The sequence below is a fragment of the Helobdella robusta genome (assembly GCF_000326865.2).
Source record: "Helobdella robusta unplaced genomic scaffold HELROscaffold_6, whole genome shotgun sequence".
In the NCBI taxonomy this organism is placed as follows: Eukaryota; Metazoa; Annelida; class Clitellata; order Rhynchobdellida; family Glossiphoniidae; genus Helobdella; species Helobdella robusta.
In genome coordinates, this window is record NW_008705330.1 from 4,951,898 (window position 1) to 4,963,726 (window position 11,829).

At 31.0% G+C, this 11,829-nt stretch overlaps 1 protein-coding gene across 1 annotated transcript; it reads right to left on the reverse strand.

The window, feature by feature from the left end:
• Positions 1-392: 392 nt before the first annotated feature.
• HELRODRAFT_107863 (hypothetical protein) lies at positions 393-7,343 on the reverse strand (the record flags this gene model as incomplete). Its single annotated transcript, XM_009029417.1, has 12 exons — positions 7,197-7,343; positions 6,440-6,538; positions 5,225-5,295; positions 4,185-4,263; positions 3,629-3,762; positions 3,340-3,454; positions 2,954-3,016; positions 2,553-2,632; positions 2,031-2,136; positions 1,567-1,642; positions 968-1,034; positions 393-461 (listed from the first exon to the last, which is right to left on the reverse strand). Exons 1-12 carry the CDS (start codon positions 7,225-7,227, stop codon positions 393-395), a joined length of 990 nt encoding a protein of 329 aa, XP_009027665.1. The 5' UTR covers positions 7,228-7,343.
• Between the last annotated feature and the right edge of the window lie 4,486 nt (positions 7,344-11,829).

An 11,829-nucleotide genomic window follows, 5' to 3' on the forward strand; every position in this document is an offset into this window, starting at 1 on the left:
TATCATCCCATCATCCTCAACATCATCCCACCATCATAATCATCCCATCATCCTCATCATCATCCCACCATCATCATCATAATCATCACACCATCCTCATCATCATCCCACCACCATCATCATCATAATCATCCCACCACAATCATCATCATAATCATCCCATCATCCTCACCATCATCCCACCATCATCATCATAATCATCAGATCATCCTCATCATCATCCCACCATCATCATCATAATCAACAGATCATCCTCATCATCATCCCACCATCATCATCATAATCAACAGATCATCCTCATCATCATCCCACCATCATCATCATAATCATCAGATCATCCTCACCATCATCCCACCATCATCATCGTAATCATCCCATCATCCTCCTCATCATCATATGAACTCTCCACAGTCTGATATGACAATCTTCTCCTTGGTCTTCCCAGAAGCACTGCCACACGCCTATGTTAATAATTATTAATAATTATTAATAAGAAAACTTATTATTATTATTATTACTATTATTATTATTATTATTATTATAAAGAGTAAAGCAAAGGACCTTCCAACATACAAAAAATAAACAAACACTTATTCCAGATTAAAAACATTTGAAATCAACTCAGTAACGAACCGGACGATCTCAACCTCTAGAACAGACAACACATACATGCTTGCACACGTACACACATACAATGTGTACACATTAAGAAGCATACATACTCTCACGGACATACACAAACATACGGCAACATATACAAACATATAAACACACAGATTTACACACACGCAAACAAGTATACATAAATATAGAAACACAAACATACACACACACACACACACATATATAAATATAGAGACACAAACACACACTTACACAAATACCACACACACGCGTAAACACACACACACACACATACATACATACTGATAAACAGACACAAACAAACAAGAGCACACGTACACACCTCCATCTTCCGTACTACATCCTGTCCTGCTATGACTTTTCCAAACACAACGTGCTTGCCATCCAACCTAAACAAATGAACGAAAGAATGAATGAATGAATGAATGAATGAATGAATGAATGAATTATATAACGAATAGATTAAATAAGATTCGTGAATAAATGGATAATAAATAAATAAATGAATTAAAAAATGAATGGCGAAATTGCCGAATGTAAGACTGATCAGACAAACGAATGAACAGAGTTTATCAGATGGAAGGAGTGGAGAATGAACGAATTGAGCAAACAAAAAAAGAATTATTTTGGGTATAAATTGAAAAATAAATAAACGTTAAATAAGAAGATGAAATGAGTAAAAAAATGAATGAATAAAAAAAATACAACAAAGAAATACGACCTAAAAGATGAATCCAATTAGAACAGAGTTTTGAAAGTTTTCCGTAGAAAAACATCACCATCACCATTATCATTCTCCTCATCGTCATCATCATCAACATCTTCGTCATCATCATCAACATCTTCTTCATCATCATCACCAACACCACCAACATTATCATCGTCATCATCTTCATCATCATCACCACCACCACAACCAACCAATCAGTCTTCTCAGTGCATATGAAGAATTGAGATCCGTTCGTATTGGGACCGCTGTTTGCCATTGATAATGTACCTATTGTTGGAATGATAGATGGATGAATGATTGGATGAATGATAAAATGGATGGATGATTGAATGAATGAATGAATGAATGAATGAATGAATGAATGAATGAATGAATGAATGAATGAAGAGGTTATAGATAAGTGATGGATTTAACAGATATATAGAATGAATAAATAATTAATTTGTTTGCCGTGTGAATGAAAAAAATGAAAAATTGAGCAAAGAAATTTTAGTTAGAATGATTGTGATTGACAGACACAAAAGTGTAAAAGACAGGCAGAGAGACAAATAAAAACAAGGGCAGACAAACAGACAAAGACTGACAGATAGACAAACAAACGGACAGACAGCCAGACAAACAGGCAGAGACAAACAAACGAACAAAAACAGCCTACCGAATCCCATGTGTTTCAGGGTGAAATTCTCATCTTCAAACTTGCGACCATATATGGACTTGCCACCAGTTCCGTCGTTGTTCGTCATGTCACCTCCCTGACACATCTTCCTCATAATAACATTATCATAATTTATCATAATTTATTATAATAATAATTATAATTATTACTATTATTATAAGTATTATTATTTCAAAAACAACACCAGAATTAGTTATTAGGTTTGACATCCAGCATTAAATATAGAAGGTAAGACTGAGAGAATGCGAGAGATAGAAAGAGATAGTAGAGAGAGAGAGAGAGAGAGAGAGAGAGAGAGAGAGAGAGAGAGAGAGAGAGAGAGAGTAGAAAAATGAAATAGAGAAAAACAATGAAAAATAGAAAGAAAAATAAAGAATATAGTGAAAACAAACAAAAATACACAAACAACATACAAAAAACAAACAGATAGAAATAGCAAACATACAAACAGGCACGCAAGCAAACACACAAGGAAACATACAAACAGACAGACAAACGTACAAATTGTGGGATGACCCTATGAAATGATGACCCCTTGAAACCATACCCCCTTTCGTGGGTGCACAAACATCGGAAATTTTCTGATAGGAAACAATCATCATCGACATCACCGCACTTTCATTATTAACGTCATTATCATCACTATTTTAATTATTATTATTATTATTATAAGGTCATTAAGGCTATTAAGGTCATCAACCTTGTTTCAAACAACTCGGCCATCACTGTACCCCATTATAAACGTCATCTTAACTATTAATGTAATCAGCGACGTCCTTAACCATCACCATCTTTACCACCATCACCATCGTCGTCATCGTTGCAGTCCTCATCATCGTTATCATCAACATCATCGTCATCATCATTATCATTAACTACCATCACCACCATCAGCAACCTACCGGCGGTTTTCGGAACAACATCTGAACGTAGAACTATGACAATGCGACCTGCATTCTTGTTGCCTGGTAATCAACTTAATCAATCAACACAAACTCCACCAATTAAGTATTCAGATATTCAATCTTTGAGTCCATCGCTCGGTCAGTCGGTGATTCAGTCAGTCAGCCAGCTACTCAGCCATTCAGTTAGTCGGCCACTTAGCCAATCAGTCAGTTGGTCAGCCAGTCAGTCAGTTGGTCAGCCAGTCTGTCAGTTGGTCAGCCAGTCTGTCAGTTGGTCAGCCAGTCAGTCAGTTGTTCAACCAGTCGGTCAGTTAGTCAGCCACTAAGCCAATCAGCCATTCAACACCACCAACCAGACATAACAGAATCATGCAGCTGCTAACCGATTTTGACATCCATATAAACTTGTGGATTAGCCACAGATTTTTTGGCACTTGTGGTGGTCGTTGTGGTAGTTGTGGGCGTGGTGCAGTCGGTTGAGGTTGAATTTTTGGCGTTCTGGAATTTTTTTACATACGCATAATCACACACACACGCACACAAACACACACATTTATACACATACATTATTGACGTGTGCTATATAGTAGTCTTATTATTGTGAGTTGTTTGTCACTATTCAATCATCATCACTACCATATTTACATAATTATTACCAGGTACAACACTAACATTATCACCACCACCGCCTTCTTTATTATGATCATCATCATCGGCACCACCGACATCATCATTGTCATCATCACCATCATTTTTCTTCGCTTTTCCAGAATGCTCTCTCAGCCACTGATCGTCAGTCCACACTGAGAAACGTAGGTGTGTGATGTGATGTTGATGACGATGATGTGATGATGATGTAATGATGATAAGACGATGATGTGATGATAATGTGATAATGATAATATGCTCAAGATCATGCGAACTATATCATTTATTTGGCGACCATTTACTAAAATTCTGTTTTAATATATATTTAAAAATTTTTATTTTGTATTTCAATTTTTCGAAAACATAAAATCTAAACTATTTCCTAAAGAACGTATGAATAGATGAATTAGCAAATGTTAATGAAAAAGTATATTATGGAGAATTTTTATAATTTGTCACAGAACAAATTCTATCAAACTAAAAATTGAACAAACAAACAAACAAACAAACAAACAAACAAACAAACGATCAAACAAACAAATAAAACAAATGAACAAAAAAAAAATATTATGCCTACCAGCCCTGGCAGATCCTTCTTTGAGCTTCATAGGCTTGGCAATGTTAACCCTCAAAGTTTTGCCATAAAGTTCTGAATCATTCTAGGTTTGCGATTAAAATTAACTTTTTGTAAATATAAAACTAATTATTTATTAGTTAGTATTATTAATCAATAATTATTTTTTTAATGTTTGTAGTCATAGAAAGTATATAATTTTTACCGCTCCTATATATAGCTTTATTATTTTTGTCTAAATGTGTTGTTAAGTCAATGTAATGAAGATGTTTTCAAATTAAACACAGAAATAAAAGATGACCAGATCAGAGTAGAATTAGAATGATCATTTCGTCAAAACAAAAAACGTTGCCTCTTAGCTAATGCTAAAATCGCAAAAATTATGCATGTAGCGATAAAAAGTTCTAAATGTTGCAACGTTGATGAAGAAGGTATTGATCTGGCTGTGAGACTGGTGACAATGACAAACATAATAACGAAGATTTGGATAATGATGAGAAAGTTCCATGCATTAAAATTTCAAATGATACTGCCATTGATGACGAGTTAAATTTGCTGGATTTGATTCAGAACTTTTAAGAACATTTACGACCGGAGGTTGTCAGGCTTGACATGATGGGAAAAAAGTGGAATTACTAACTAAACCTTCGATAAAGAAAACATTTGATAACTATTTTCTTAAACCAACATTTGCTCTGTGTCAAGAAAAAATAACGGAAACATGGAAAATTGGAAAACTTCTTCTCTGATCACCTATCGGCATCACCGAAGAGTTTAACATTTACTTGGCAACCACTTTCTAAAAAATACATTCTCAATGATAAGTACTGGCAAAATAAAATACAAACATGGAATAGTTGTTTGAAAAAAATTAAGAAAAAAAGATATGCCACAACATTGTAAAATAACAATAATAATAAAATAATATCAATGTAGCAATACCAAAAAAAAAAAAATAATAACAATAACTAAAAAGAATGACAACAACAACAACAATAAAAATAATAATAACAACAATAATAAAAACAATAATAATGATACTGAACCAGGTTGTCGATTGCAGCAGCAGCATCTTCGGGCAGTTCAAACTCAACAAATGCAAAACCCCTGTGCTTGCCTTCGTTAATCAGTTAACAAGATGAATTCAACTTATTTACTTGAGAGTTTTCAAAATTTCAAATCAAGCAAAATTTGACTAGAAAAAAGTAAATGAAATGACTTAGTAGCCAACCAGTGATTTACATGTTACAGATCTACATGTTTTTCAACAAAAAAAAACCAATAATAAAAAGCACAAACAAAAATTAAAAGCATTCCAAAAACAGATTATCGTCTGTGACAGTATTTAAAAGAAATGAAACAAAATAAAGAAAATGTTGTAATCGTGCCCCATCACAATTACAATTTTGTCAGAAAAGTTAAGTTATGTGCATATATATCTATATCCATCAATGAATACATGTCCATGATATGCACTTAAAACTAAGAACAAACTGATAGCCAATTCAAAACATTTTTACATATACAATTATACACCTACATAAAATAATCTTTAAAAAATGTATCTAAAATGTATCTAAATGTATAGCACCATGGCAGTTCATTTCTACTTAAATTATTAATATAACTATTTTTGTTTTGTGAAATCTAGAACATTCCCTAACTCAATTGTGTTTTTTTTTTATTTAGGTTAGAGTAAAGAGAATTTGAAAAGATTAAAACACCAGAACATGTAGATTTAAACAAGCTCACAAAGATGACAAGATGGCACACTAGTAAGAATTTAGAAAAGTAATGTGGAAAAAATATTCAATATTCATCAGATTGGCCTACTTTGAGACTTTCCAGATGGAGCTAAATAAATTCTAGATAAATAAGCATTCTGCCTGCTAGAACATCTTAAAAATTGTGGCAGTTTTCATCATTACCCAATGGAATTATCAAATACCATTATTATTGCAATATAACCAACTTTACTATCATGATTACTAGTTTAATTGACCTTTAGAGCATGAAATAATAAAATAACTTATTATAAAAATAATTTTTTTATCATCACTACTACCGATCAATATTATCATTCTTTTCACTGTCATCACCATCATATCTTTCATCATCACTGTTTATCATTATCACCATCATCACATCACCATCAACATTACAACAACACAATCATCACATCATTATCACCATTATAACAACACAATCTTCACATCCTCATCACCATTACAACTACCATCATCATCATTCTCATTACTGACCAGTTTCATAGTCCAGTGGTATCTGGACATCGATGATGTCACCAAATGGGATCATGGCGGCGTGCAGAACTTTTTCATCAACTTCTTCTGATAGCCCACCTGAAAAAATTAAATTAACCATTAATTCAATTTAATTAAGTCAAATTAATTAAACTTCAATGGCTTTATATTTTATAATAACTTATAAATTGTTAAATTGATAATTAATAAACATTATTTCATTATTCCACAAAGTGATGTTTATTGTTTATGAATAAATTTAAAACTAGATTTTATGCCATTATTATAAACCTATAATTATCAATAAAGAAAATCCTTATTCAAGATTTTTATTTCAAGAGATTCCATGTATAATATACATAATAATATAATATACATTGTATATTAAGTTATGTGTGAATTTTCATGAAATTTTGTAAAAAAAGAATGTAAAACAGGTTTAGAACATTTTGAAGAAAAAAGATGGTTACATGGAAGTCAGGCAAGATATATTGAGAGACTGACATACAGATGACACTAAGAAAAGAAAGACACATCATTCATCATGTAGTTTGTAGTTTTTAGAAAGAAATTGAAGATATGAAAATTTTATAGAAGATTAAATTTTAAAAGCCTCAAATGTAAATCTAATACGTGGACCAAGAATATTTGAATTTTTCAATTTATTAATTATTAATATTTTATTAATAAATACTACTAATAATAAAAAATATTATAATTTAATAATAAAAATGAAAATAGTTATTTTTTCACATACCAACGTAGACAACTCTTTTAGTGTTCGCCATATTTCAAATAAATAATTGTTATTTAATATTGTTTTAATTTCGTCTGTTGAAATTTGAGATATTAACTCAATTAATATCTTTATACATACAGACATTCGGCATTACAAAACGTTATCTACACCGCATTATCGCTAGCATAGTCAAGCAAAATTATAACAGCCTGTAAAAACAAAAAATTAAAAAAAAAATAGAAACATTTATTTTGATTAAGAGAAAATTCATATTGTGCTTATATGTGTTATAATTTGTTGTAATGAATTTTGGTGTTTAATGGATTAAATTCACATAATTCTATTCACATAATAGAATTATATTATTATATCACATAATAGAATTATAGAACTATTCTTCTTCTTTCTCGTGCCTTATCTCTTCAGGACATTGGCGACCATCGACCTCCACAAAACTCGATCTTTAACACTTTATAGTAGTTGAAATGTGGTGATATTCAACAAGTGACACAAGGACTTCACGAATGTTATTCGTTTTTGACTGCGATCTCTTTTCCCTGCAATCTTTCCAGTAGTTGTTAGATTTTCCATTCTTACCATCCGCATGATGTGACCAAAATCTTTAACTGCCTCCGTCGGATTATCTGTAGTAATTTCCTCTTTTTATAACCGGGCTGTTTTAATACATTCTCATTCGAAGTATGAGGGGTCCAACTAATTTTCATAATTAATCGACAAAACCTAAAAACAAGTCTTTCTTCATTTCAATCACTCGTTCACTGATAATTCGTAGCATAAAATTAGCGTTTCTGATGCCACAATATCTACAAGACCACATAGGATATTTGAAATTTCAGATTAGAACTATATAATAATAAATTGGATTGGTTGATTGATAACATTATATTATTTATATGATTTTATTATTATTATATTGTTTATATGATTTTGTTATTATCATTATATTATTATTATTTTATTATATATATATATATTTTATTATATATATATATATTATATATATATAAAGATATTTTATATATATATATATATATATATATATATATATATATATATATATATTAGAGATGCACCGGACTCAGGTTTTTCAAATCCGGCCTTGGACCGGACTTGGCCGGATTTAAAATTCAAAAACCGGCCGGGGCCGGAGCCGGATTTTAGTTACCATTTTACATACGTTAGAAAAAATACTCACATTTACGGTTATCTACATGTTGAACATTAAAAAATAACACCAAGCAAATAGTTATTTAATTCAAATAAATGAATAAGTTGTGTGATACGCCAAATTCTGTACACAAAGATCAGCTTATAATTTATGCATATTTGCATAGAAAAGCACAAAGAAAATTGTCCAGCTCACCGCACAATTAGTGATGTTGTAATTATGTGTCATGTATACCTAGCCTAACCTTTAACATACCATGATCTTAAATTATTAGCTTATGTATCTCTCTCTCTCTCTCTCTCTCTCTCTCTCTCTATATATATATATATATATATATATATATATATATATATATATATATATATATATATTATGTAGCTATATGATTCGTCATGTGCAGTTATCAATATATAGTATATACACGTGCACAAGTTCTTTTACATAAAGATCAGCTTATAATTTATGCATAACCCATGTTATAGCATAAAGAAAATTGTCCAGATCACCTCACAATTAGTGATGTTGTTATTATGTGTCATGTATGCCTTTAGCTTAGCCTTAGCCTTTAACTTATTGACATAAAATTAATTGAATTCAATAAATTTTTTTTTTCTATTTATAACATTTTTAAAAGTTGATAGACGCTTAAATCTGGCCCTAAATCCGGCCACTAAATCCGGCCGGATTCGACCGGATTTAAAAAAAAAGCCGGATTTTGGCCGGAGCCGAACCTCGGGGCATCCCTAATATATATATATATATATATATATATATATATATATATATATATATATATATATATATATATGCTGGTAATAGACCATAATTTTTACAATATTCTATAAATTCTACCGAACGTTTGGCGTTAACATGTTTGCAGTTCGTTTTTTCCATTTTTCTCACTAAAGTTTTTTGGTGAACGTTTAGTTTATAAAAATTCAAAATAAACTTATTTTCCGAATTCATGCTGCAAATATGAATTTATAAATTCTTTCCGGCAGAAGTTTAGTTCATTCTTGACACTGCAATCAGCATCACAGTGATTCCATTGATTCAACAATTCAGTTAGTTGATTGGACAAGTCTAGAACTACCTTCCTTTTAACTTCTAATTCTCGAGAGAGATGGAGCAGTCGCTACTCGCGATCATGTTCGATTGTTAGATTACGTCGGTTGGTCGCAGAACCTCGAGTAAATGTTGGTAATAGACCATAATTTATAAAATATTGTTAAAATAATATTTAAGCTGTAATTTATAAAATTACAGCTTAAATTTCTAGCATTAGATAATTTTTTATTACATTTTTAATTAATTCTAACCAAAGTGCTATAAAGACACTAAGAAAAGTAACGTCGACCAAAGCGCTAACAGAGAGCAAGTGAATGATACTGATAAAATTAGAACAATAAAACATAACACCGAAGCAATGAAACAACACCGAAGTAATTAGTCCGAACAAAGAAACCATACCACTCAATTAGTAGAAAAGACAGTAAAGTTAACCAAGTCTCTTATAGCAATAAATGCAAATCTCAGGAACAAAGGCCTGGTTATACAAATTCTCCATACAAACAGCAACAAGTACTGGGTTATACAATTTTCCTATATAAACTGCAACAAGTGCTGAAGATGATTGAAAAATCGAAATAGGTCCTATACACTCGAGAATGCATTGGAAAACTGTATATTATTCTAACATTAATATAATAAATAATGACAAAAAGAATTTGGTTAGAAATATTGAGAAAGGTAATAAAAAACTATTCAACGTTAAAAATTCGGTAGATTTCATAAATTGCTGCTAACATATATATGTAAATTACTGCATATATATATATATATATATATATATATATATAAATTACTGCAAATATATACTATGTATATATTATATATGAGAGATGTATTAACAAATAAATCATATTGAAAAATACAAACAACTGGGAAAAATCTGTTTGATTAATAACAAGAAATTTTTCAATTTGTAAAATCGTCTTCTTGCATTAGTTGGACAAATTTTGCGGACTTGATTAATGCAGAAAATAAGAAGCAGACGTGTGTGTTTTGCATGATGTTCCCGCGCTGAGGTTACTGACTGCTGCTTGGATTGTTGATTATGATTAGATGCTTGATTGTTGTCGTTTGGTTTACTGGTTGGTTAGTTGATTGGTTGAATGTATGGGAAATTGGTTGATTAATTGTTGGTTTCTATTGTTGATTGGTTGTTTGGATGGTAGATTAGCAGACTGATTGAATATTACATTTTTGAAATACTTATTTGAATTGTTAGTTTGTTGGTTGTTGAATGTGATTTTAGTTGATTCTTTTAATTAAGATTTATAAAACTCATATGTGATCATACCCACTGTCTACAAACAATACCATTAACATGGTACAGCATAATATGAATTTTTTTGTGGTTTCCCTCGCATATAAACGTACAATTGTACGTGTATATGCATCTAGTAGAAGAGATTGTTAGAGAAGAGGTTTGTTTTCTTATTTGATCATTTACTTATGATGACAATGTTGAATCGTGTCTAATAGCCCTTTCTCATAGATGCCAGTATGTTACGAAAGATGAACAAACTGCTTTTTGATATGGCTGAAATGAAATTATTTTTTACAAATTAATAACCATTTAACAAAAAATGATCTAATATAAAATTTGTTTAATTTCAGAATTTATCCCAAAAAATTATTTCTTATATAAATTAGGATTATTAGAATTTAAAAGTGATTCTGGACACACCTGCTTACGACTGGCTCACACACAATTAGACACATCCGTATATTTATTGCGTTATCTAACGTATGTGAATATAATGTATATGTATATATAATATATGTATATGTATATGATATATATATTAAGGATTTGTGGAGCGCCCCTATTGAAAATCTTCCGAAGCGCTAGCTTCACTCGAGAGTGTCAAAACAACTGATGTTTCAAACGTTTCTTGGAAACATGTCAGCTTTGAGCCGACATGTTTCCACATAATGAAGGTCTTATAGAGTTCACTCCCCAGTATAAATATATAAGAATAATATTTGATGCAAAACTAAATTTTATACCTCATATACAGCAAACAAAAAAAATGTCTAAAGGCTCTGAATTTTATTAAAGTTTTGTCTCACTACACATCTACACATGAGGTGCACACCAAAAACACTTGATAATAATCTACCGAGCAACAGTAAGATCAATATTAGATTATGGCGGCCCATTATATGAAGTAAATTTCCACAAATCAAACAACTTTGATAACCTGAAAAAAGAAATCTATAATGATGTAAGCAATATCATCGTACAACATTTAATAGAAAACAAAAAAAAATAGCCTCAAAATTAAACTATACGGCGGACAGCTTCGGTTTCCAAAAACAAAAAAAACATATCACGATGTGAGTTATATCGACGAGCCAAGGAACATGCTAAGCCGAATCTCTGGCAGTGTTGAG